The following is a 27,859-nucleotide window of genomic DNA, read 5'->3' as shown; positions in this document are numbered from 1 at the left end:
TTCATTTAAATATTTAAAGTAGTTTTGAAAATATAATCAAATTCAAAAATTTTAATTAAAACTTTAACAGTCGGTATCTTCGTAACCAAGCATTTTAAGAATATCGTTTACAATACAAACTGATATTATTTGGAGTTTTTCGATCTGCCATTTAACTTTCCGCTTTCGAAACTGGACCACCCTGCATATAAACACGACTTTAAAAGAAAATATTTGTTACTTATTTTTCAGAAAATTAAAAACTTTCTTAAATGTATTTTTAGGTACCTGAAACAAATTTAAATAAACTTCTTTCACTTCCTCAAAAGAAATCAGAAATACCTTCATCTGTCTAAAATAAATAAAAAATAATTACTTCAACTACCTACGATAAAATAACCGTGTTAATTAAAATGTGCAAGACTTCAGTTGGTCGGAAAACAAAATTTTAGTGCTTGACAGGAAAACTAAAGATATTGTATGAACTTGGTAAAAAGCTTCAGGTTAAGCATAGTTAAAGGACCAAGAAGGATACCAAAGGATCAGGCTTATAAAAATCAAAAGTTTTTAACTTTGTTATAAGTTTAATCATTATTTATTGAATGTTGGAGCTTGAAATGGGAGTAGAGATTCTTAGTGGAAAATCTGGACTGTCCCACTAAATTGGAACTAGTGATCAACAGCGGCATATTTAAATTAAAAATGTATTTTTTTCACCCGAGTTAAACACATCCAGCGCTCTGGTCATTTTATTTATTAAGATCGAAACAAATCTGTATTCTCATGCGTACTAAGAACAAAAGTTCCAGTTTCGATGAAAACTAAATTGCCTTTTTACGACTAGACCGCAATTTTACCTCTCGTGTGTAAAAAAGAGAAAATTATGAACTAAAAAGCGCCGTGTTTACATTCTGTATCTCTGCTAATCAGTGAGTGAAAGTGTTCGTTTTCGCTCTCAAAGTCAAGGTCTGCGGTGTCCGATGCTCGGTTTCTTTTTTACCAAATTTGGTATTGTTTTTTTTTTTCGATTTAATTACATGACACTCTAAATTTTCGATACTTCGCCTTTCCTGACGCGAAAAATGTTATTTCGGTCCTCCCGTGACCCAATTTCTGAAGTTTTATTACTTCATATCACGGTGTAGTGATGGCAGAAACACACCGGTTTGCTAGTCTAGGACATTGTTAACCTATATATCTCGTTCCTCGTTAAGTTTTATACGTGTGCTAAATAAACCGTGATGAAAGTTTTCCGGACTTTGATTGGCTCCAGGTAATTTTTTTCGCTAAACAACTAGGCCAAGCCAAGAAGATATTTCAAAAGGAATCCATAAATCCCTAAAGCTACTTTCACCTATAAAATAAAAGTTTAATAATAATTTATGACTTGGGCGTATACCTGTATCAAGAGATACATACAACATTTTCGGTGGCATATGTTTGATTTTATCCCGGTATTGAAATAGCAACATATGGTATTTTCTTGTAATGAAAATTTCCCTTTTATTTCATTTTAAGTTTCAAATGCCTATAAAGAAATAATTTTTTGGCTAAGTACATTTCAAACAATAACTTATAATTAAATAAGCATATTAAACTTTTATTATACAGTGCGTTCTACAAGGAATGCATAAATTCAATACTAATTAAACCACGGCGCGTCCATAAGAACGTTTAGACACATCGATTTTGGTTCTTCGTTTCAATTTTTTATATAAATATTTTCATACAGTGTGTTTGAAAATTCTTCAAGCTACCTTCAACTATTTTTTCCTTAGTATCATGCCTAGACATATTTTGTATTACTACCAAGTGCGATATGTGAGCAGAAAAAGTAGCCATAAGAAAGTGTCATTTACCCTATAGAGCTCTTGATAGAACGCGGATGTTCGTACCACCCTATATCATATCAACAGATCGTAACTGCGTTTCACGATATGATCAAGATGTTGCTTTTGCATATTGACTACTATAGTATTTTATAGTATATTGCAGACAGTATTGAAACAAATATTTACTCCTGTGTCAACAAAAATGGTACTGAATACATTTTCCAGTTTAGGCCTTTAAGAATTTAATCTATTTATTTAAGCTATATTTAAGGCTATTCTTGCAAGAATAGCTTAAAATGATGAATGTGAGAAAGTATCTTCAAAGGAATATCTAACAAATAAACACAATGTATCTTGGAAACACATTTTTTTCGTCTAAAAATAAAAGAGTTAAACCATTTTAATGCGTTTGCAGGACACTATTAAAACAAATCCATTAGATAAAATCATTTTATAAAGGGATTTTTATTTACTTTTTTAAAACCGTTTCATTATTAATTAATTGACCGATTAAATTTGTTAATTCAATTAAGTAAACCAAACATTGTTTTATAAAATACTTGAGTTATAAAACTATTTTTTGTATTTGATTTTCGCCTATATGAGTTATTGGAACGTTTTTAAAATTGTCTTGTTTCCAGAACAGTCAAAAAAATTCCCAGACAAATTGCTTTTAAACATTTTACTGATTTTGACTTTACGATGGTTTGTTACAATTGCAGAATTTTTATAAATTTTTATAATTTCAGTTCAGTTTACTAATTAGGCTTATATCAATAAGATTAATAAATATACAGCAAAATAACTAATCATAAAAATGATTTATAATTGTTTTTAGCTTAATATCCTGATTAGAAAAAAGTTTTATACGACTTAGCCTTCATAGACGTTTAATTAACGTTTTAAAAGCATTTGCAGGCAACATCCTTGTTTAATAAAATATAATTTTAAGCAAGAACGTTTAATCAACGTAATACCTCATCAGAGTTACTAGTTCTTATTAAACGAGCCCCTCAGTTAATTAACACTAATATACTTTACATATTAAAACATAAGCCCAACCCTTCGCCAGCATCCCCATCGCGGCTTGAAACTAGGGAAAAATTCCCCACCCTAAAATCCATCCCTGAACACGTTTATTGATCCAGGATCCAGCATCCAGCACGACGGTTTGAACTTTAGTTCGCGATCGCGTCTCGACATAGGAATTTGTGTCCGGTAGTCGGGTAGTTGGGGTGGGTTAATGTTTCGGACCATCATAATGTGACTAAATAGGTGTCTCAGTATGTGCGCCTACCACACCTACCCCAGCAGTAGGTCGAAGAACAATTCGGGGGCGTGGAGTAGCGAGGATACCAGTCATCAGCATCATGTTGTTGTGGTAGGTCAAAGGGTAAACTGAAGAAGGGTTGTGTTTTTATCGTTAATAATGCTTGTTGATACATTCGTGAAACTGGAAGTTTTATATTTGTATCCTTGTCTAAATAGAGATGTTATATTTTTAGAAAATCACCAGTTGTGTCTGTAGATTAGGCCCCGCCATTTTCGAATTCTGATTTAAAAAAAAAGTTTTTTTGGTGTAATGTTAGGTTAGAAACAATAGTAAGTTAACCATTATATTTTTCTTTAATATTCTTTTTTCTATTTTTGTTGTGTGATAAACATTTAAGAAAGATTTGATGACTATTGATTGGTGTTTTTACCTACTCAATTTTTGATATACATTACTATCTTTCAGAAATATGGATGAATTGTTTATGTAATATTGTGTGTTTGCTTATGCTCTATAGTACATAAGTTTATGATTATCAAAAATTGTACAGCACAGAGTATTCGGTATGTAATAATCAATGTTCATAATATCTATTAAGAAAATTTATTCTGAGAGAAAACACTTTATTTAAACGTTGGTTTGGAAACTTTTTCTAAGAGAGACACAGGACGCTTACATTTTGCTTCTGAAGATGTTTTTTGGTAAAAGTTTTCAAAAGTATCTAAATTTACAAAGATGTATAAAAAATGGCGAAACCTGAATAAATGCACTTAATTAAACGACGAAAAGTTGAAGAAAATTGTGCTTTAAATTTTTGTGTTGTTGTGTTTATAAATTAATATTTGCTTGAAAATATTTCCCATACGTTGGAAAATCTAGTCCAATACAATGCAATCTCCATCCAAGCTAACCATTAACCAAACCCACTGTGACTGAAACTCTATATAATAGATTCTAAACATTTAGAATCATTATAAGAAATTAAAAACTTGAATAAATTTCGAACAATCCATTTTGCCTCTAATGCTAACTGCTCTCATGTAACTGTTTTTTGAATACTGCCAGGTAAACAAATATTTTTAATATTGGTAAAAACAATTTATGGTACTAAATGTACAAAATTAGATAGATAAACATTTTTTTAATGTGATGGAGAAAATAGGATACTACAAAAATTGTGCTTAAAAATAGACCAGTATAACTGAATAAAATGAACAAACTAATATACTAAAAATAATTTAATGAAACATCAGACTCTCAGATCTTTTTTGATTCCAATATCAAAATTTTTAACATTTTTAAAAACAACTTATGACATAAACTGGACACGGCTGGTACAACAATTTTTAACAATAAAAATAGTTGATATGTCTAGAAAAATATAATAATAACCTTTATTAGCATAATAGCTACAAACAGAAGCCAAAAACAAAAGTTTCCAATAATTTTAAAAAAATAAATAACAATAATTACAATTTATAAGAACCGTAATTTAAAACAAAAAAATAATTGTGACACATCGATGTAAGAATATTTTTTTATAATCTTGTTTTTTAACGTTTTGAAAAGTTAAATAGCTCTTTTTGTCTTTTGTCTTGGCAACATGATTTGAATGAACTGAAAGATTTTTGACCTTTTTTTAAAAAATAAACTATGATACCAACTAGGCACTCTCTCTATCTCCAGTCGCTGCATCATTGCTCATGATCCTGATTACCTCCCATATGTTTGACTAGATGTTTCCATTTTGTTCGGTCCTCTGCGTCTTGTGTTTTATCGTTGATTGAATAATAGGTATTCTCAATCAACGGTTTTATTGTACTTGATTAATCCACTCCCGCGGCGGTCTACCTCTTGCTCTTTTACCCAGAAAATTTCCAGATATATGAAGTCTCTTTAAATTATCTTCTTCTCGGCGAGTTATATGACCAAAAAACTAAAGAATCCGTTCCAGGTAGATTGATGATAATCTGGTTTTTATTTTCAATTCATTTAAAATAGAAACGTTAGTGCGATAAGCTCTCCAAGGTATTTGCAGCATTCGCCTTTAACACCACATTTCAAAGGTGTCAATTTTCTGACGTTGAGAAGCACGAAGTTTCAGCAGCGTATAAAAAAATAGAGAAGACGAGAGCTCTAACAAGTCTATATATTTTGGGAAATCCAACGGTCTTTTCATATTTTGTTTAGCATTATTTTTTATGATTATGAGCCTTTGTACTTCTGCTTCGCAGTTTCCATTGCTGGTTATTGTAAGTCTAAGTTGTTAAAACTGTTAACTAATTCATATTGGTTTAGAAGTGGAGTCAATTGTAAAGTGTTAAATCTATCGACTATCAATTTTTCAATCTTTTCTTCAATTAATTTTTAAGCCAACTTTGTTGCCTTCATGTTCCACTCATCTGAGAAAATCTACCATTTCTTCTTCTTTCGCTGTTTTAAGAGTAGTATCGTCAGCAAATCTTAAGTTGGGTTTTTTTATGTTAAAAAAATTGGATGATAACACACAGCTTTGCCTGACTCCTCGTTCTGCTCTAAATTGTCTTGAGAACCTTTGGTTTAAACTAGCAATTGCTGTATTTGATTAATAGAGGTTCTTTATAAGAGATACTAAATGGACAGAAGACTGACAGACAGACATATTGATCAGTACGAGGGTGGTCCCAGAAGTACGATCGACCCAAGAAAGAAAACACGAACATTTTGGAAAAAAAATTATTTTTTTCAACATAATCTCCTCTCAGCTCTATACACGTTTCCCAGCGATGTTTTATAAGTTCGATACTCTTTTTATAATAAGAACTGTCTTGCGCCTCGAAATAGCCATTAACTGCAGACATCACTTTTTCATCGTTGGAAAATCTTTGACCACTGAACCAGTTTTTTAAGTTTGGAAACAGAAAATAATCTGAGGGGGCTAAATCTGGCGAATAGGGTGCATGAGGTAGCAATTCAAATTTTAATTCGTTAATTTTGGGCATTGCAATAACGGATTTGTGAGCTGGTGCATCGTCTTGATGAAACAACACTTTCTTCTTAACCAAATGCAGCCGTTTTTGCCTGATTTCTTCGCTCAAACGTTGCAATAAGTTCGCATAATATTCGCCGTTGATAGTTTTACGTTTTTCAAGATAGCCAATGAAAATTATCCCTCGCTCATCCCAAAAAACTGACGCCATGACCTTGCCTGCAGATGAAACGGTTTTCGCCTTCGTTGGAGTCGGTTCTCCCTTTTGAGTCCATTGTTTTGATTGTTCTTTTGTCTCAGGTGTGAAGTGATGGACCCATGTTTCATCCATGGTTATGAAACGACGCAAAAATTCTGCTTTGTTGCTATTAAATTTCGCTAAACACTCAATTGAAACATCTTCACGACACTGTTTTTGCTCGAGTGTGAGCAAACGCGGCACCCATCTTGCACACAGCTTTCTCATGTCAAAATTTTCAGTTAATATGCGATGTACCGCACTTTTTGAAATGCCTACTATGTCCGCTAGCTCGCGCACTTTTAGAAGATCATCCAGTATCGCTTTGTGAATTATCTTTAAAATTTCTGGAGTCGTCAGTTCATTTGGTCGATCACTGCGATGCTCGTCTTGGCAGCTCGTACGGCCTCGTTTAAACTCTGCTACCCAATATTTTACTGTTGTTAATGAAGGAGCAGACTCACCCAGAGTAGAATCCAGTTCAACTTTTATATTGGTTGGGCTAAGGCCTTTCAAATAAAAGTATTGTATCACATAACGATGACCAATTTTCTCCATTTTCACAAATTCACTGAAAACGTTCACTATTGATGGCTGCCAAACAAATACTAAACAACGTGTCATCTTCAAACTTGAAACATATGCTTTATAGATTGTATAGTTTCTAATACACTCATATTTTTCAAACTACTACCGACATTTCTAGGTCAGGTCGGGTACTTCTGGAACCATCCTCGTATGGTCCAAAGTTTAACCCAGTTAACACAATCAAACGCCTTTTGATAATCGACGAAAAATAGTATCATAGGTACTTGATATTCTCTAGATTTTTCAATAAACTGAGCAGAATAACATTTTTGAATAACATTTGTATATAAAAACAAGGATTGTTTGTTCCTTCTGGTTTTTTTTTAAACATGCTGCGGTGGAAGTATTAGTTATTTGATAACAGTTGTAAAGAGCTTCTTTGATTTCCAGATCACATCCATTATATCAGATATTAAAGTTAACTGAATTTTATTTCATTCTTAAAATAAGATTGTCATATTGTCGTTATAAAACACATAGTCTTTTAGAACTTTATATGGATTTATTTCGCTTTCATATTTAACAAAAAAACCCAGTTTATTGAATAATACTCCGAAAAAATATTAGTACTGATAAGATCCAATGAATCACATCATTTATCTTAATTGGAGGATTCAAATGTTGTTGAATATTATTACTTCCAAAAAAAGCTTAAAATGCGAAGTGTTTACTTTATTAAATCCTCATAACAGAGTATTCTGAATATATTATTGTTTAAAATGAAAGTTTTCGTATACAGGGTAACAATTTAAAAACTTGAAATGGCCAAATATTAGGAACGAAAATCTGAATAAAAAAACGCTGAAAACAGTTTCTATAAAACGAAGGGAGAACAAATACAAGCATATTATCTCACCCTTATCTACAACCCCTTGGGCAGCGTGAAATACCCCCCTAAAATCTTAAATAGAAAGGAGGGTCAAGTGATACATTATTTTAAAGCTCTTGAAAAATGCTTTCCAACGATACCATTTCAGGAATTTCTTCTCTAGAAAACAATAAATAAAAACAATATTTTGAAATGTTTATTATTTTTTTATTCAATGTTGAAAATGATTTCCGATATTTTGAAGACAATAATAAAGCCTACTTTCAAATTCTTCCCGTACTTTAACAAATGTTTCTCTGAATATAGCACGGCATTACTGAACGATTCTATGCTGGAGTTGCTCTATTAACTCAGATTGCGTTTTAAAAACCACAGATTTTAGGTATCCCCACAAAGAGAAGTCAAGAGGTGTTCAAGTCTGGGGATCTAGGTGGCCATTCAATAAGACCTCTTCTTCCCATCCGTTGGCTAGAATAATGATCATCCAACCATTATATAACGGGAACCACATAATGAGGAGGTGCTCCGTGCTGTTGGAATTGTATAGCAAGTGTCCCTGCACTATTAGTAGTTCGATAGACCTTTGTTGCATTTTAAGTTCTTGCAGTTTAAAGGAATAAAACCTATTAAATTTAAGTACCTTTCTTATTGATTTACGAGATAATCCAGTTCCTTGACGAGTTGATAAAGTTGAATTTATTGCAAACTGACCCAGAATTTCAATTTGCGCTGTTCTCTAATCTCGGTTCATTTCTCTTTTTATTCGTAACAGAACCAGTTTTTTCAAATTTGGCTACTAGTTGGCGAACATACTCCGGGCTTACATTTTGACCTGGATGCCTTTTAATAAAACGTTGAGGTGTACCTAAAACAACATTTATCCTGGGAGTCATAAATGAAAATCATGTCTACACGTTCAGGTATTCTGTACACCATTGTAAGATAAGAAGTACTCCTTTCGTTTAAACTAAACCGAAAGTCAACTATTCTTAAAATAATATTACTAGTACAAAGTTACTTTTAAAGTTAATTATGTGATAATAAAATGAGAATATTTATAAACAACGCATTTTTCGACAAAAACACCATAGCAAATAAACCAATACAAAATACGGACAGGCTTGACATGTTTAGAAATCTTAAGAGACATGCCAGTATATCGGTAGCCATCATTTAATAATTAAATAATAATAAAAATGTGTTTCATTCTTAATAAACAGAGAAGAATTTTCTAAAATGTAGCTTTCTATAGTATTATTGGAAAACATTTTTCAAGAGCTTCAACATAATGTATTACTCGACCCTCCTTTCTATTTAAGATTTTAGGGTTGTATCTCACCCTGTCCTGTTGAAATTGTCACCCTCTTCAAGACTGTTTTGACAATTATCAAGGCCGTGTCATTTGATGACATTTTTAAGTTTATTTGACACTTCACAATATCGATCCGTATTAGTTATGATACCTAGCTCAAAGAAATAGAGCAATAAGACAAGAGACTCGTCCCATAAAACTGTGGCCATAGCCTTCACTTTCTAGCAGAGTACTGAATTTTCACCTTTTTCAGAGCATTTTTTCCTATAGTGTTTTATAAGCTATGCTTTGAGACCATATGTAGACACCGTCAATCTCATAACTATTTTGCAGTCAATTTACAACAATCAATTTAGTTTTGTTTAATTTTTATTGCAATTCATATTTAGTTCCAGATACCTTAATTCATATTTAAGTATGACTGTTAGATGGCACCACGGTATAAAAGTTAAACGAGACACATTTCATTGAATGGCTTACCTTTTTATATCCAGCCATCTTAATTCACGTTTTAAAGCATAACTTAGATGGTGCCACAGGTACTCATTACAGAATAAACTATGAAGCTATTCCTTTGTCAAAAACTTTATACGAATGTATATATTTTGTAGTAATCCAATAAAGTATTTTTAGTCACCTCCTACACCACTCGTACTCGATAAGCTAATTTGCCTCAAATATATAACTATATATGGTGCAAGTCCGCTAGGTGGCGCCAAAGAGAAATGCTTAAATAGAGAAACTTAATTTTTGAATATACCTGCTATTTTAAATAGCAAGTTACATGCTAATAATCTGCCTATTCAGCTACCAAAAAACCTTTATAAACCTTAGCAGATCAACAGTATAAATATGTTTTGCAATTCGATTTTTGCTTATATTAACTACTATTAAGTTATTGTTAAAGATAAGTTAGTTTTTAAATCGTAACCTCCGCTCTTAATTAAATAAATTTAAACAAAGTAATTTTCGTGTTGTCTACATTGAACTTGCAGAACAAGTAGAAGTATTAAATTAAACTGAGAATAATATATTTAATTATTTCATAAAAATAAGCTTAGTAATAACACATGGATATCCGGCAAGACATTTCCTTGTGCGTCCCACTCGCCTTTCAATTTCAGTAGGTTCAAGTACTAATTCGTTGTAAATAGAACATTTTAATCATTCACATTTGGCAATGGCCCAATAACCAATAATTAACTTTTCACCTAGGAAAGTTGCTACTATCAATTTAAATAACTTGCAAAAGTTGTCAATGTTAAATGAGCGGGGTCAATTTTATTTCTCGGTTCTCTTGCTCTCTTTCTCCATTGTTTAAATAATACAGCACCGGCAAGTTAGAAAGAGCAGGCGTAGTGTAGTTATTCGGATGACATTTTAAAGACACCATTATACAAATTTTACTCATTATGTTTTCCTCAGGCTTTGCTTTTCTTAGAGGTCCTATGCTGGAATTATAATGGAAAGTGGTTATATTATTATACAGTTGAAGTGTGTTTTCGTTTATACAATACCTATTAGGAAGATACATTATTGTAGTTAGAAAGCGAGTTTAATGTAAAATACGCGATGCATAATGGAAATGTGAATTTAGTGGTTATTGTGCTTATTTATTTTATTATAAGAGTAAATCAGTTGTTATATGTATATAATAGTTGTTAATTAATGTCACATATGTTGGAGTTAATATTTATCAGAATTAAAAAAAATGTTTTTATAAATCAGTACATAGTCTGTAAATCGTTTATCTTTAATCTATTGGCGGTTAGAGCATTAATCTTGATTTCCCTCTTTTGCCTACTTTTTTTCGACATATAAAAAATATTTCTATAATCAATAAACAGTGCTTTCATTTCAAAACGCACTACCCTTTAAATATGGACAATCCCCATGGAGGAAGGCTTTTTAAAATGTATCACACTATTTAGGATAGTCATTTGACCTTCCAAAGTTTGAGGTTGATAAAAGATTCATTATTACCACATATATTTGTTTACTTACTATTCTCGTTCATTTTTATTGATACTGTTGAATAGACGTTTTTTTATTCTGTTTAAACTTTATTAAACTTTCCCCTGTATATAATTTTAATAAACTTCGACATCCTGTATGTTTCAAAATTAATTTCCTTTAATATTTTCCTTTAGGGTCAGCAACTTCTAGTTGGTCAAGAATTTTTGGATTTTTCCTTCGATGGGTTAAAGCCTCTACTCTGAACTAAAACAATAATTCTGAAAAAAATACATTTGAGTCCCTAAGGACGCAATCTAACAACAATTCGTTCAAGTATTCAATCAAGTATGTTCATAGATTTGCACTCTGATACACTATTAAGTATATTTGAAGGTGTCTGTGTTAATTTGTTTACTCCTCATATTTATGCTTTTAAAGAGTAGCTTCTGAACTCTATCGAATACTATATTGTGCATAATATTTGATACGATAAATAGGGTTGTCTTGGACTCAATAACCGCCGAAACTATGTCTTGGAGACATAAAACACGAACGCGTTGTGCATTATCGAAAAATTCCAATCTCTTAAGATGTAGTCGAAATTAATCATATCCAGTTAACATCTGAGCAAATTTTGAGAGAGTTTTGTGCTATAATTCTCTTAGACAAGCAAAGTTGATCTTCAGGAATCATTTACCGTTTGTAGCACACCAATTTATGATTCCTATCCAGCCTTTCAACGATTAGCTCCTCCAATGATGGAGTATTAATCAAAACTCCTGTATCTTAAAGAGTTGGGGGTCAAAATTGAAAAGTACGCAGCACATATGCTTCTAGACACTATATCTCTGGTTCTTTCAAATTTGAACTTAGTTCTATCATGATATAACTAATCCTGAAAGATATTGAAGCAATACATAAATAAAGGCAATATTGCCAAATTGATATAATCTGGCTAAAGCCTTTTTATTTAAGCAAACACTTTAACAGCCTTATTACAAAGTACATTAAAATATTTATAAAAAGTAAACCGTTTATCCAAAGTAATCCCAAGATTTTTAAAATTTGAAACACTTTCTGCTCTCCCTGCTAAGAGTTGGATTTTTAGTAAATATAGCTGAAAATCATTAAATATGACAATGATGTTTCTAAAGAAAATTCTATTTTCTACTAATTCATCAGCATATAGCTAAAATAAATGAATCATTCAAATCATTAATTTGTTTGAATATGGTTAAAGGATTTGAACCTAATAGTTCTGAGCCCTCCTCTCTGATACCTGCATTTCTCTCTTGATCCCTGCAAATATCGCTTTGTAATTAATTTCAATAAATCAATAAGTTTCTTAACAGTGTTTTTCGGTATTCCTGGTCTTAATAAAACTCAATTGCCTATTATGCTGATCAATTTGCTATATACTATGAAAGGAAAAGAGACCCCTTCATCAAAAGCTGACATAATTCCGTGTTTAATAAAACGTTCTTGAGTTTTACCCAAAATAACTAAAAGAGTGATTGATTTCGAGATACCACATACGTTATCTGATACATAATCAATGTGTACATAATCCTGTCATAGCTTCAGTTAGTCGCGTTTAAAACATTTTTTCTGTTTTAAAATGTCGCTTTGTAATATTTATTTTATGAGGTTTTAATTTTATTTATCAAAAACTTACTCTACGGATTTTTAGTTGATATGTTAAAATTATTACAAAATTCCTACCAGAAATGGTTACCGTCTGCAAAGCTTTATTTCAATAACCTTTTTATTTGTTTTTTTTTAACCTATAAAACAATTATTTAAACATTATTAAAAGAAGAATCTTTTTTTACAGATAAGATTGCAGTAGAACATAACAGTGTGATTTTTGACATGAATGTTATAAAAAATATTAATTCATCATTACGTAAAAGTAATTTTGGTAATTAATAATAAACACGTTTCTTTAATAAATAACTCCTTGACAACGTGTCATATTATATCAACTTTGGATATTAAGGTCAACAAGGGCATTATTTTTCTTTTAATTTTAAATGGGCAAGTTCCAAATGTTAATTTAATTTGCCCGCAGAAAAGAAGGTTAGAAAAAGAAATGTACTTCTTTGTCTACTATATATTGCAATGAAGTAAGGATGATTCTGCCATGTCGGCAACGTCGATAATATTGTAGCGTTTTTACTGTTTGTTAGGTGTTAATTAAAACAATTGATACATGAAAATAGTCGTACTTGGAAATAAAAGAGATTTATTTACACACTTACGACTACTAGAAGTATTTATTTACTATTACTTATTTCTCATTTAAATCTCGCGCCAATATGTCGAACTAAACTTCGACTGCATTGTCAACTGACTCCCAACGGCGATGCGGCTCCATATATACTCGGCTCACCATCATTTCGGAAAATTCACTGACCTTCAACGCGTCTCCCGAGACGTCGTGCGGTGTCCCACTTGTGTCATTTCAGAATGACGGAGGATCAGCTGGTATTCTCGACGTTTCCAATCATTTACAATATAATCATTGTCAACAATTTCCAGTGAGCCCTAGTTTTTTTTACTTCGGTAGATGATATCCTTTAACTTATAGGTTACATAATAAAAGGAGAATAAGGGTGACAAAACTTGCAAAAAGACTGGAAGTTTTAACATTTCATGGAAAAAAATTCAGGTATATAAAATTTAAAAATAATATATACATATAATATATTGTTAGTATTTCCAAAATCAAACCTATAAGGAATACATGGAATATAATAGATAAAGGCATTTTTGTACGCTTTAAAAGCAATTACCATTAAAATTTAAAAAAAATAATACACCCTTTGAGTATAAAGAATAATCACCTTCTGACTCTTTAGTATGCAGGGGTTGTTAAATTTTAACGAGAACGACTGCTTTTGAATGCACAAAAGTTTCCGCTGTGCCGCTATATAGTGTGAAATTTGCGGGCCTATGAAAATAGAACAAAAATGTAAAACCTTGAAACAAAACGTGGTTTTCGATCCAACTTTCGCAACTCCAGCCAAATTACGTCTAAAAATGTACTGCAGTATTTTTACTAAAAATAGGTTGGTATTTTATCCTTGCTTTACTTAGTTTTGTAAATTCAATCAAGTGGTTCAACTGTTGTAAATTATGAAAATATAGTCATTTAGAATTAAGTTTCCATTTTACAAATAATTTGAAACGATACTGGCTTTGTCAACGACAAAGTCAAATGGAGATACTAAACAAACATTAAACGTCGTGTTAGATTTATTTATGAAGTTTATATATGTTCACGCTTCTAAAAAGTAGACATGATAACTTCATGCTGACATACTGACAGACGTTCTCGACATAAAAAAGATAACAAGGGTCACAAAGAAAACAATAAAAACGTATGTCGGAATAATACTGATTGCCAAAACCAATGAGGACCGGCGTCACTGACCACTTTCGGGGGTGAGGTGATGTAATGAGAAAAACCATTTGGCATTTGGTATAAAAATTCAAGGTAACTATAATAGACCCATATAGATCACTATAGATCTATAGCTAACGTCAAAAGCTTGAAGTGGTCTTTTGGGTTAATTATTTTTTTTATAGAAGATCGTGCGGAGAGCGTTGCTACAGTTCATGGCGTTTTCTATCAAAACATGATAATATTTATTGGATAGAGTTTTCCTCGAAGCATCTAAAAGATATAGACTAACTATTCTCAAAATCTAATAAATACGGAAATCTACCGTCTGTAACTTAATACCCTTGGATTTTTTCGTTTGGGGTATCTTAAGATCCGAATCTTACTTGAATAATCCTATATACCTTGGCAAAGCTTTTTCAGCTTTAGAAGCCATCACCACTGCGCACCCAACTTAGTGCTAAAGCAAATACTCCTTTAAATTGATAAAAATATGAACATTATTCTCGGTTAAAGTGCAGTAGCAAAAACAAGTTTAGAGGACATTCCTAATCATCAACAATTAGCATATCCTCATTTTGATTTATGGTTGTCGATACACCAAAATAAAACAGTCCGTGTGATCTTTGAAATAATAGCTATTCCAGAGGGTAATCACGATGGGACAAACTTTTGGCGGTGTACCTGTGCTGCGGGTTAATGAACATATTGACTACTTGTCAGCCTGGGTTACGAAACTGGTTAAGGTTCTTCCTTTTTTTGCTTGGCTCCAGGCCTTTTATGCTCTCTAGCAGTCAGTTATCATGGCATTCTTGCATGAGGGCATTCCAACTAGTCAGCTCTCCAGAGACGGGCTCCTCGGATTGTTGCAGCATTGAGGTACCGTGAGGATGCTAAGAGTAGTTTTGCTGAGCTTGAGGTGCTCACGAGGTGTATTTTTGAGTGCATTCTCTTTGTCTACAGGAATATTGCTCGGTATACTATAAACCATCATTACCATAACTACACCATTAGGTAGGGTGGCATTAAAATTGACTTCTTGAGATTGCAGAGAAGTCCTTGGTTCGTAAACTATTACTGTCCACTCTTTTACAAAAAGTTGCCCGAACATGTAAAGACCTAGGCACTATAACGTTATAGCAATGCTATAAAAAAGGTTGTGCTGAAAAATGCATTCTACAACATTGAGGAGTTTTTGTTGGATGGGAACCACTTATTTTTTACTCTTCAGTATTGTTAATTGTTTAAATCACTGTAATTACTTGGATTTTATTAAGAGATTGTAATTTTGTATGGATCGTCAAACTTATGAGTGTAATCTGTTTATGCATTTAAGATCATATAATGATTTAAAATAATATAATAACATGGTGTAATTTTTCTTATTTATAAATAATATGTTGGTTATAAAGTTTAATTTGCTATTTATGATTGTGACATGGACAATGATCATAAATCAAATACTCGAAATATACTTTTATTTCATTTCAAAAGTCCAATATCAACTGTCCAACAGTCACAATTATGTTACCGCCCGATATTTAAATTGTTTTTTTAGATTCTTTGACAGGTTGAACCAGGTTCTTTGACAGGTGACCAAAGTCAATCATGTCTGACGGCGATTATAACAAACCTGATTAGCTAATTAACCCAAGTCATTCCATAAATTCAAAGTTACATTTGCTTGGCCACAATGGTGATGAGTTTGAATAAAACATTTGTAATGGATTCATTAACACAGCACAGCCATTATAGGTTACTGACTGAAACCAACAGTCACGGATTATTTAATTTTCATAAATAATCATTTCTGCAACTGTGGTTTCCAAAAATTTTATTCTGATTCATTGTATTAATTCATTTGGATGAAATTAATCACCACACTCCAGTGTCCTTGACTTTAAACGGTGGCAAAAGTTGACTAACCCACACACAAGGCCGCATCAGATAGAAATGACATTTTTTAAATAAGTTAATAACTGGTTTTTTGGCGAGCGAAAATTGGATCATCAATCTTCGTAATTTAAACTATTAAAAGGTGTTTAAATTGTATTAATTTTTTTTATTTGTTTTGACGACCGGATTAGAAAAGTGATGTAACATAGCGTAAAGACCTCCGAATAATTTATTTTGGCTCCCACAAGGTGGTCGTTTGGGAACTGAATTGATCGATGGTGGAAAAATTGTATTTGGCAAAAATATATTTAGGTGTATAGGGAAATAATCAAATACACGTTTCACGAAGTAATGTTACTTTCTACCGAAGTTCCGCAACCAAGGTTCTTGGAAGCTCTTCTTATAGAAATCCAGTTGCTATAGCGTTTACTGTTCGTTTATGTGTTAATTAAAACATTTGATACACAAAAAATAGTCAACTGATTTATTACACAAACACATTGATTTAAAATTACTAGAAGGAAGATTTAAAAGTCCCGCCAATATTCAGACTTGAACTGGCCTCCTAGCGGCGAGGATTCCTTATGTATTAGGTGTTACAACGTTAAAGTTCCACGTGTTCCCCGAGATGTCGTGCGTTGTGCCCACTTCTCGCTTCACCGAAATGGTTCCCGAATGTCGGAGAACAGCTGGTATATTCACGGCCGTCAAGATCGTTACAATATATATAATTTTATAAATGCCTTACAATACTGTAGTTATAATGCATATGCCAACGATACCCAAATTTTACAATAACGTCGCACAAGTCTCAATTCAGATATATTATAATGAGTTGTTGCTTCCGCCAATATTCTATTTTCTCGCTTATTTCTGAAAAGTGCTGCTTAAAGGCTTCGCCAGCGCACCTTTAATGATAAAAGAAACCGCAAAAGTACATTATTGTTGACGACAACTATATATTGTATTGTAACAAAAGATGGGAGCTTTTCTCGCTTTGTGGTCTATTTTGAGAGATTGTATGGATTTGAAGGCAATGATTCACATAAAAGGGCTTTTCAATTAATTTCAATCAACAAGAATTTAGCAAAAGCAATTCTAAATTATCTGAATGTAAAAATAATTTACCCTACTGATGCCCATAACTTGAATATTCGAACAAAGCATATTCTTGCAATTCAAACATAATAAAGAAATTTTTACAAAAGGCTTTTCTTTGGATTTGAATCACCCAATTTTACAGAATATTAGCCAGTTTAAAAAAAAATCAACTTCTTCAATAAAGGATAAATGTATTGTATTGGTGGTTATAATAATTAAACTTTTTACATACTTTGGAATTATTAAAGTTAACATTTTCCGTTCATTTTAATTGAGGTCTTTTATACTGGCTCTGTTTATTATTAAGAAAATGGGGTTTTGGTGTTTCGATTTAATTTTCATAAACAGGTTTTATTACATGAATATTGTTTAGGTTAGGTTTGTGGTGAGTGCGGTACCTTGTTGTCCCTTTTTAGACAGAATGTTGATTTATCGACTATTTGATTCATTCTAAATGAAATGCAATAATACTGGATAAAAGTCCTTAAGGACAAAAACTTATCAGAAAGTCTTTGATACTTCTTGTGCCTAATATTATAAATATTATTTCGTATATTTATTAGATTCTGTATCATTTCATTTCTGTCTGAAGATTTTCACTTCATCACTCAAATTTCCCTCTAAAATGTCCAGTTCTAATATGCTTTTTTTAACGAAACTAGTATCTGAATCATTATAATAACCTTGCAAGTACTAGTTAATTTATGTTTGGTCTCCTAATGATCTGATAATTGAAAAATAAAAACTAATATCGTGCGCCGGAAAGATCAATGGCATTGCCGCCGAAATTTTAGCAAAAAAAAAGTACAATTGCCTACCCAAGGTCGGGTTTACGTAAGGTCAAGTTAAATAATCATTATTTTAATAATTACAATAGCGTTAATTATAATCTATAAATAAATTACGCGGTGCTTGGGTGTTGGTTATATTTTATAAAAATCTCGAAAGGTTACGTTCTCGCTGCATTGTATCGATAAATTTTAATTTATGATTCATTGATATTACTTTGATCATTCATTGTCAGGATTTTAAAAAAAACTATGAAGTAAAATAATGTTCGTTAAAAGAAAGATTGCTTTTGTAAAATACGTCTGCCTATGTTGTAATCGTTTGCAGTACAATCTGTATATTCTATAATAGTTTTCTACTCGAATTAACAAGAAGGAAAACAGAATACCAACTAAACATTGAATTTATCGAACAAAATTTTTTGGCATATTTTGTAACCATTTTCTCATGCATAAATAATTTTATCATTTGAGTTTTCGAGATATCACCGGTGCCTAAATGGAACACCTTGTCTTAAATTATATTATTATCTTGTAAAGCTAACATATCCAGTTAATCCTAAAACGTTATCGTACATAAGTTATATGAGAATATTCCATCCAGGTGAACAGATTTTGCACTTGATTTTCTTGTTGTTTTAAGTGGAACGCGGCGACGTCATTGATATTTATGATATTTTTTAATTTGAAAAGAAGTTGGCTATCCAGTTGCTAATTTTGCTAGAATATTGTAGTGTTCTGAGAATGATGTGTAACACATCTAAATGACAAAAAAAGTGGAATCAATTTCAAAATTCATAATCGTCAATGTCATCAAAGCGTCGTCTTACTGACCTGAAAATTCACTTTTAGTTACCAAATATGTCCTTTATTTAAGTTAAGGCCTATTACACATTATAAATCACAACAATAAAGGCATAAGTGTAAAATACACATGAAAACCATATTATATTTTTCCTTCTTCGACATATTCGACATACTTAATACCACTTTCGACCTAATTCTTTGTATGTAAACCCCAACAAGACATTTAAAATGGTTTCAAATGTCTGGATTAAGATGGAAACTTATTCCTAATATCTGGAACATACCAGAAATGACTTCAGATATCCAAGGACACAAGAAGTGTCCCCCAACTTGGAAGATTAAAATTAAATGTCAGGCAGAAACTTAAATTTAAATGTCGAGAAAATTAATTTGTTTGTACCCAAGTATACGTCTCCTAAAATGCCTTCCCCAATTCAACCTAAAACACACATACGATCCAGGAGTAGTTTTAGAAACCTTCAAAGTATTTTCGATCATCTATGAATTAGAATCAGTAGAACCGGGGAACCGTACCGTAGTGGAAACCTACCGAGACTAATTGCATGAAAGACATGAAAAATTAACCTTAGGTAAACCCCAAATAATTATGTGTACTAAAATAGAATTCAAGCTGATCGCTTTAAGGTACTTCGCCGGGTCCTTTATGTAAATTTTAAACTACTATATCCAGAAAATGTTGCTTATTCTTGTTAGTAGTCATTTTACAAATATTGAGACTCAGGGGTAGATTTTTTCTTAAAAACTATCAATAAAACTTTTGATCATACAAACGACGACCTATCAAACAAACCATGACTGAGTACAAGTTACAGTTTTAAACAAAACGCTCTGCAACTAATAGATGTCTATCAGAGGATCAGATAAAATCAGTGGTGCATGCACAGAAATTGTTTCTTAATCTGTTAACATATTGCAATCAAGAGAAGTACATGTTGGTGAAAGTACTGCAGCCGCGCACAGATTGGTCTATTTTAATTTTCTGGCCTCTAGTTCTTTGACATTAAACTTCTAGAATACCACGCAAAAAGGGTGACACTCCTTTTCCATAAAAAAAAACTCTAATATAATAAGAGCATTACATTTTTTTAGATAGTCAAAATTTATTAATTAAAATAAAAATATTATTAAAACAGTAACAGTTAACGATATTTAAAATACCTAACCTAAACTTAAATTAGGTGCTAAAAATATATATGTCTAGTTTTCTTGAGAAAAAGGTCATATAAAAGGTATTAAGGAAATGGAATTGGTTGATATAAAGCAGCAAAAATCGCCACATCGATGCTTGGCACGTCTTAAAGTCCCTACAGAAAGCTTATGTATAAATTGAGAAAGCATGCTTTGAATTGCAAAATTTATATTCAACTTTTAAATAAGGCAAGGCAAGAGAGAATGACTTTGCATGCCTCAGTATCTGAAAACACTTTGGAGAATTAGAAATAATTTTTTTTTTGAAAATCTAGATGTTTTTTTGGTATATATGTGTTGGGTGCGTAAATTAATGTATAAACTTCCAATAACAAGTCACATGTTAAAAACAGAACCATTGTGTTTCTACCACTTCCCTATCTACTAATTAGGGTTCTACCAAAATTGACAGAAAAGAAAGCCAAATAGAGAAATGGCAGGATTCAGGCGTCAGATAGGTGTGAACTAGAAATGAAAACTTAGGATCGACTCATGCCTCAAAGAGTTTGGCATTATAGATCAGCCCAGTGAAAAACAGTTTCTCTCTTATTTTCTTGGATTGATGTCTGTTTCAGGACCAGTGATCGATCCTTCAGCGTGTGCGAGCGAGATTTCAAGTGTGATTTTGACAGGTATGGAGGCTTATATTGCGAATACCTTAAATCTCTTTAGACAGCAAACCTGCAAATCGTATCCAATTTATTTTCTTGAGAAATGCGTGCAAGCAGACCATCGATACCTGCAAAGCAAAATGTTATAAGAGAGTGAAGAACAAACTTCTCAGTTGTCCAAATGGATCAAGATCATTTTGGTCTGTAGCAAAAGCAGTTGATCAAGGTTTCTATATGTCAAAAATTCCAAAATGACTAAGAGAAAAATGGTTCCATTGCAAAAGCCGCAATGGAAAAAGCAGACTTGCTGGCTCAGATGTTCGCATCAAACTCTTTCTTGTGGGACTACAAGGCATAACACCGACTTTGCCAAGAAAGGCGTCTTCGATGCCAGAGATAGTCTTTCGTCACAGAGATGTTGAAAAAGCTCTTAAAGGTTTGAACACTAACAAGGCCACCGACACTGATGGAATACCGCCAATAGTATTTAAAAAAGTGCAGTTGAGCTGACATCACCGTTGTGCAAACTATTTTCTCTTTTATACAGAAAAGGTCTCTTCTATGGAGACTGGAAACCGATACCCAAAAAAGGAAAAAAGACGGTGCTCATCAATTATATTATCCTTCGATTGGTCTAGTTCCAGCAATCGCAAAGGTAATGCAGAAACTTGACAACCAGCAATTTTGAAATGCCTAGAGTCCACCAACATCATTAGCGACCGTCAGTATGGCTTTCGAAAATACAGGTCTATTGCGATCTGTGTGGCTTATGTGAAGCTTCCTCGAGAACCGATCCATCCAGGTTAACATTGATAGACACACCTCGCAGAGGTTTCAATTTAACGCTGGTGTCCGTCAGGGATGCATCTTGTGCTAGATTCTCTTCCTGTTATATATCAACGACCTTCTCGACAGGAATTCTAATCCAATTTACAACCTTATTATGTCCGGTCTTACTCTGCCGCTGTTTTCGTTTGTTAGGTGTGAAGATTGGAAGCCATATGTCTTGGCATGATCATGGAGCGGGAATAGCTAAAGTGGCCTTTTGTGTTTTTTTTGTTTTCCTCAAACACTCTGAAGCTTCTTGATTCCCTTCAGAAAAGGACCAGACGTTTTATAGGAGAACCAGAGAGAGAACAAAAAATTATTTTTATTAAATAGTATTTAAGAGCTAATTAATCTTCTAGTGTAGAGGAAGGGATTGGACGATTTAATTTTGAGTACCCGGGCCAACAAGTGCAATCCAGGCAATCGATTTGAAATGTTTTAACTTTTAATGTAGGTTTTAGGTGTTTTGTGACCAGTCTTGGAAACTCGACGGAAAAATATTTGATAAGTCAAGTTATTATAACGACTTGTTTAATTAAATGTTCCCTGAATAACCTCAGTAAGGCGTAATGCTAAAAATACTCAACATTTAGATTATGGTTATCTTTTAATATAAATTAGGAATTAATACATAAGAAAAACTAAAACGTCAAACAAATTACTATATCTCAAATAACGTATAAACGCGGCTAGCCTTAAGTAGATGATCGAGGAATCAATCAATCAACCGTTCTCTCTTTAACTGAAATCTCTGCTTATGAATGTTTTGTTCTATGTTAATGCATGAGTATTTTAGCACCCAATATATAATATGTCCCGAGGGTTTATATATCAAGCTTTAATTCAAATGTATACGATACGGGGGTAAAGAGCCAGCAACACTGGCCAGTTGTTTTCAGAGCCAAAACATTTACATAACCAACACGAGACAATAAATTAGGATACAGCTTAAAAAAATATAGGGAAATTGCTATGCAGCATTTTGACCTAATTTTCCTAGCGTATTTTCCCACTTTTCCCGGTAACAAATTCCAATTTCCAGTTACCGCAATTGGTCGCATGAGTTTTCGACATTTCAATAGGCGAGTTTCATGTCAATGAATACGATCCCGGATCCCATCATGCGATATTCTTGTAAAATAATTGATTTATGCCGTCGTTTTATGTCACTAGGGAAATTAATGCTTATTTGCATTTTGCTTGTGCATGGTCGCCGATTTTCCCTTTTATATTTATATATTACAACATTCGATTTTGCATTTTGGAGTTTATCGTTTTTTTTTTCCTTCTTGGTCGCGTGCTTTGAGGCATAAAACCCTTTTCGTACGCGGAGGATTATAAAATATTTCATTCAGTATGATTATGCCTAAATTGATTCTTTTCGAGGAATAACTACCGCATAATAAAATGATATTACGAAAATGTACTAGGTAGATGTAAACAACATTTTTCAACAGCGCAGTTACCATTAATTAACTTATCCCGGAAACGACGAAGCGGAAATTTGTTTTTCTTCCTTGAAAAATCTGTTTTATTCCCTCTCATCATAACACATTTGTCTACTGTAAAAACACCCTTGTTACGGTATTATTAACTTTTTGTTTATTTTGTAAACGTTTTCCCATTACCTGAACATATAGCAGACGCCAATATGTACTTTCATTTTTAATTTTGGATTATAGGTCTAGTAATAAAATTATATCTCTCTGACCTCATAGAGTAATTTAAGCTCCACTTTTACGACTTCAGTTACATCTTTTAAGTGGCTAAATTTCGATTTATTTTTACTCTATACGCTCTGATGAGCAGTTTTATGTACATTTTATAGAAAAAAAAATTAATTAGAGCTAATACATGTATATATGGATTAAAGTTAGATGCTAGTCAGATGAGATAAAACCGCCATAAAATGGCAGAAATATTCTGCTGAAACAAACTGAAACAAAAATATGTAAGAATTAATTTGCATTTTAATGATTTTAATTGGATATGTATCCGATTTTGAGAAAGGAAGTGCCAATTAAATTAATTTCAATAAGCATTCTATTTAATTAAGATACTATTAACGGTGCAGAATGAAAAACGTATAAAAATATTGCTTAATAGGGCATTTCTTAAAACTGTTTAAAATTATTGTAATAGACATTTTTTAAAAATGTATGTAGAAAGTATATTAACACAGTTTCTAGAGTTCCGACAAATTAAGGGTGAAAAAATGTAATTTGAAACTCAGAGGGATATATTTCCGACAGGTGTATACATGATAGTGATAAGGTGAGGTAACCATCTGCTAGTTTAGTTAGAATTACAACACTAATATTTAGAAAAATGTCTGGATTTACCCTAAAAGTAAAAAAAAAGGATTGGCTATCAATTATTGCGATAATTTGATCACCAAGATCACACTTTCTTATCAACATTGTTTAAAAAAAAACACAATTTCTAGATACTGAACGAACTTTATTCCTAGCCAGAAATTTTATTACCTGCAAAATCTTCAGAAATTATTTAAAACAAATAAATATTTGAATAATTGGTAACAAAGGGTTTAAAATTGTTCTCGGATAACTAACTCGGATATAATTTATATAAATAATAATTATTAGCAAAAAAAATTACATGGTAATACAGAGCGCAGTCTAGCCTAGGGCTACTCTACTGAATACTGAAAACCAATGTACAATCTTACTACAAAATCTACTTAAGTATTTAAATCTACAATAACGTTTAAAATACAAATTACAAATAAATCTAAATGTCAAGTAAAAACAAAAAGTATACATAAAAAATAAAAAAATACTTACTAAATTAAATGAAAAAAAAAGAACTTTACTTTTTTAAAAACGAATCGTGTAAATAGCAAAAAAAAATTCATGCTTTTGTTTGCTCATTAGGGTCTTCTTATATTGGTTTTTAAATTGTTGTTTACTTAAAATTTTTAGATTTAATGTTAGAGAGTTGAACAATTTTATGGTGTTATACGTAAAACTTCTCTTAAACATAGTAGTTCAATGCCGAGGCATTGTTATCATATTATTATTTCGAATATTTACCGAATGAATGCTATTTCGAAAAACAAATTTATTTTTAATGTTAGCCGGCAAGGTTGGATTAGTAACTATTTTCATAAAGAAAGTTCCTAGATGACGCAATCTACGATTCTGCATCGTTAACCAATTCAAGTTATTAAATGTATGAGATATTTTCTGAGATTGTAAATAAGGCGAGAACAATTATTTCGTATTTTTTGAATGCGATATTTATCAGAAGCATCTAAACATGGACCGTAAATAAAATGGCAGTAGTTTAAGTTAGACAACACAAGTGACTCGCTAAGAAGTTTACGCAATGGGAAACTTAAAAAATTACCACTGCTGTATAATTTTTTTAACGATGAGTATGATTCTTGTGCCAACACCTTAACATGTTCTTTAAACCGTAGATCAGAATCTAAAATAACACCTAAATTTTTTAGTAATTATAGTAATTTTTCAGTCATTATAGTAATTGATTTTTAAAGTACAATCCGTAGGGTTTTTTTTAAATTCACCCATAAAAATCGTTTATTTCATTTACATTTGCTTACTGATTAGGTATATGATGATTTTTGTTTAAAGTTAAATGAAATGATCTTAAGGTTTGACATATTTTTCTGGAATTTTTCTGAATTCTAATTGAAATAATTTTTCATTTCCTTCAAAGAGCTAAAGTAATTTCTTATTTCTTTAGTTAAATTAGTATATGACCAATGAAGACCCGTCTTCTTTCACTACCTGGAAAATGAGTGAACCTGGCAAATTTTAAAACCGTTTAGTAGGTCGAAAAATAACCAACAAATTATTTCTAAGTTAATATTGATGATTATCGTGATTATTTTCAAATTACAATTTATGTCGGACCCTTTTTATTTCCCATCAGGTCTCTTCAAATTTATCAAATAATAATGAAGATATTAGTATGCAATAACTTAATGTATTATTAACCAATAGCTAGATCGGTTAAGCTCGATCGTTAGGTTCCTGTATAATATTGTCTGTGTATTTGATAGAGTTAACGGATATTTAGATTTAACATTATGTGAGAACTACATAGACCAGTGGGGAAACTTACTGGACATATACTGTCATATGATTGACGGTAGTTGGTCAGCTATAAAAACTGGTCTAGATAACTATATTGACAGCCTTACTAAAAATTCTCCTAGGACCTTTTATTTTAGATTTTATCTTCTCTGGACGGTTATGTCAGCACACAAAGAAAATGATGGATGAGAATGGAAAATAGAGCAGCAATTTTCAGTGATGAGGCCCATTTTTACATAGATGACTTCGGTAATAGGCAAAACTATCGCATTTGGGGCTTAGAAAATCGATGAATGAAATCAGAAAGCAATTTTGAAAGTTGTGGATGCATTGCTTTCTGATTTCATTTACATCACTAACCGAACCAGTACTTAAAAATTTTTAAATTTTTTTTTTCAGTAGATGAATTTAGAACATTATTTCGACCGAACATTGAACGCACTTTACGAATACTGGCAGTTAAACTTTCACCATTTTGATTATAATTTTTGACAATAAGGACGAGTTGTTCTACTGTGTAATACTCCGTGCTTACTAACTCCCATTTGTCAACTTTTGATCTGGCAAGCGATAATCATGTGACATTATGACTGTTGAACATGGCGCGCAATTCAAATCTTGCGCTCTTATTGAAACGCCCTTTAGGAGTAGAAGTAGTAAAAAAATTATATGGCCGAGAATCGGCATGTCCCTTTTTACCAACCTCAATCTATTCACTCTAATGTTGGCACTTGTCGACATTTATCCTGGATTGCGAGAAATCTTTTCAATCGAGTGTCGCCATAACGGATTTCAAAGTCGCGTAAAATAAAACCAAGTAGCTTAAAAATAAAACCAAGTTCTTGATAACCTGTTTGTCCGCTTATTACCCTTAATATGATCCAACTTCGATACATCACCTTGTGAGTCGTTCTAAAGTATTTCCACCCTCTTGAAACAACGATGCACAGACTTTTTATAAATCTTGTCTTAATATCCAACAAATACATCTCAGGTTCGGCCAATCATGCTATTCGTGAGTCGCCCGTGGACGTATTAAATTGGTTTGTCATTTGAAAATTTATTTTTCTAACGTAAACTTGCTATCTAGATGTGGCAAGTTAATGATGCTATAGATGTGCTCTATTTGCCATTCTCATCCATCATTTTCTTTGTGTGCTGACATAACCATCTAGAGAAGATAAAATCTAAAATAAAAGGTCCTAGGAGAATTTTTAGTAAGGCTGTCAATATAGTTATCTAGACCAGTTTTTTTATAGCTGACCAACTTACCTCCAGATCTATATTATATTTGACCGTCAATCATATGACAGTATATGTCCAGTAAGTCTCCCCACTGGTCTATGTAGTTCTCCATAGTGTTAAATCTAAATATCCGTTAACTATATCAAATACACATACAATATTATACAGGAACTTAACGATCAAGCTTAACCGATCTAGCTATTGGTTAATAATACATTAAGTTATTACATACTAATATCTTCATTATTATGTGATAAATTTGAAGAGACCTGATGGGAAATAAAAAGGGTCCGACATAAATTGTAATTTGAAAATAATCACGATAATCATCAATATTAACTTAGAAATAACTTGTTGGTTACTTTTCGACCTACTAAACGGTTTTAAAACTTGCCAGGTCTACTTATTTTCCAGGTGGTGAAAGAAGACGGGTATTAATTGGCCATATACTAATTTAACTAAAGAAATAGGAAATTACTTTAGCTCTTTGAAGGAAATGGAAAATTATTTCAATTAGTTGATTTTTAATGACTTGATAAATGATTTCAGAAAAATTCCAGAAAAACATGTCAAACCTTAAGATCATTTAATTTAACTTTAAACAAAAATAATCATATACCTAATCAGTAAGGAAATGTAAATGAAATAAACGATTTTTTTGGTGAATTTAAAAAAAAAACCCTACGGATTGTACTTTAAAGTAAATTTAAAAATCAATTACTATAATGACTTGCCTCCATATAATAATTCACATTTTAACTTTACTTTAATTTAACTAGTGTGGCCGACGTTAATAAAATAATTTGTTCTTTAAGATCCAATGCTGCAGGTTTTGATAATATTAATATCAAATTGATCATGTATTGCAGTCCATTTATAGATAAATATATGACGCATATTATCAATTGTTG

The 27,859-nt window shown here is 31.9% G+C and overlaps 1 protein-coding gene across 5 annotated transcripts in view; it reads left to right on the top strand.

The window, feature by feature from the left end:
- Window positions 1–27,859, top strand: part of LOC126743495 (dual specificity tyrosine-phosphorylation-regulated kinase 2) — a 178,482-nt gene that overhangs the window by 88,925 nt on the left and 61,698 nt on the right. Inside the window, exon 1 of one of the 5 annotated variants that reach the window (XM_050450619.1) lies at window positions 3,003–3,192. The exons of 3 other annotated variants lie outside the window; for them this stretch is intronic. In XM_050450619.1, coding sequence (XP_050306576.1) covers window positions 3,097–3,192 — 96 coding nt within the window. In that variant the 5' untranslated portion in view covers window positions 3,003–3,096. Of the gene's footprint in view, window positions 1–3,002; window positions 3,193–27,859 lie in introns of those variants that run through there. One more of the 5 variants, XM_050450616.1, reaches the window with a different exon arrangement.

The sequence above is a fragment of the Anthonomus grandis genome, chromosome 13, assembly GCF_022605725.1.
Source record: "Anthonomus grandis grandis chromosome 13, icAntGran1.3, whole genome shotgun sequence".
Taxonomy (NCBI): domain Eukaryota; kingdom Metazoa; phylum Arthropoda; class Insecta; order Coleoptera; family Curculionidae; genus Anthonomus; species Anthonomus grandis.
Note: the sequence above shows the minus strand (reverse complement) of the source record. Positions and strands in the feature narration are given on the sequence as shown.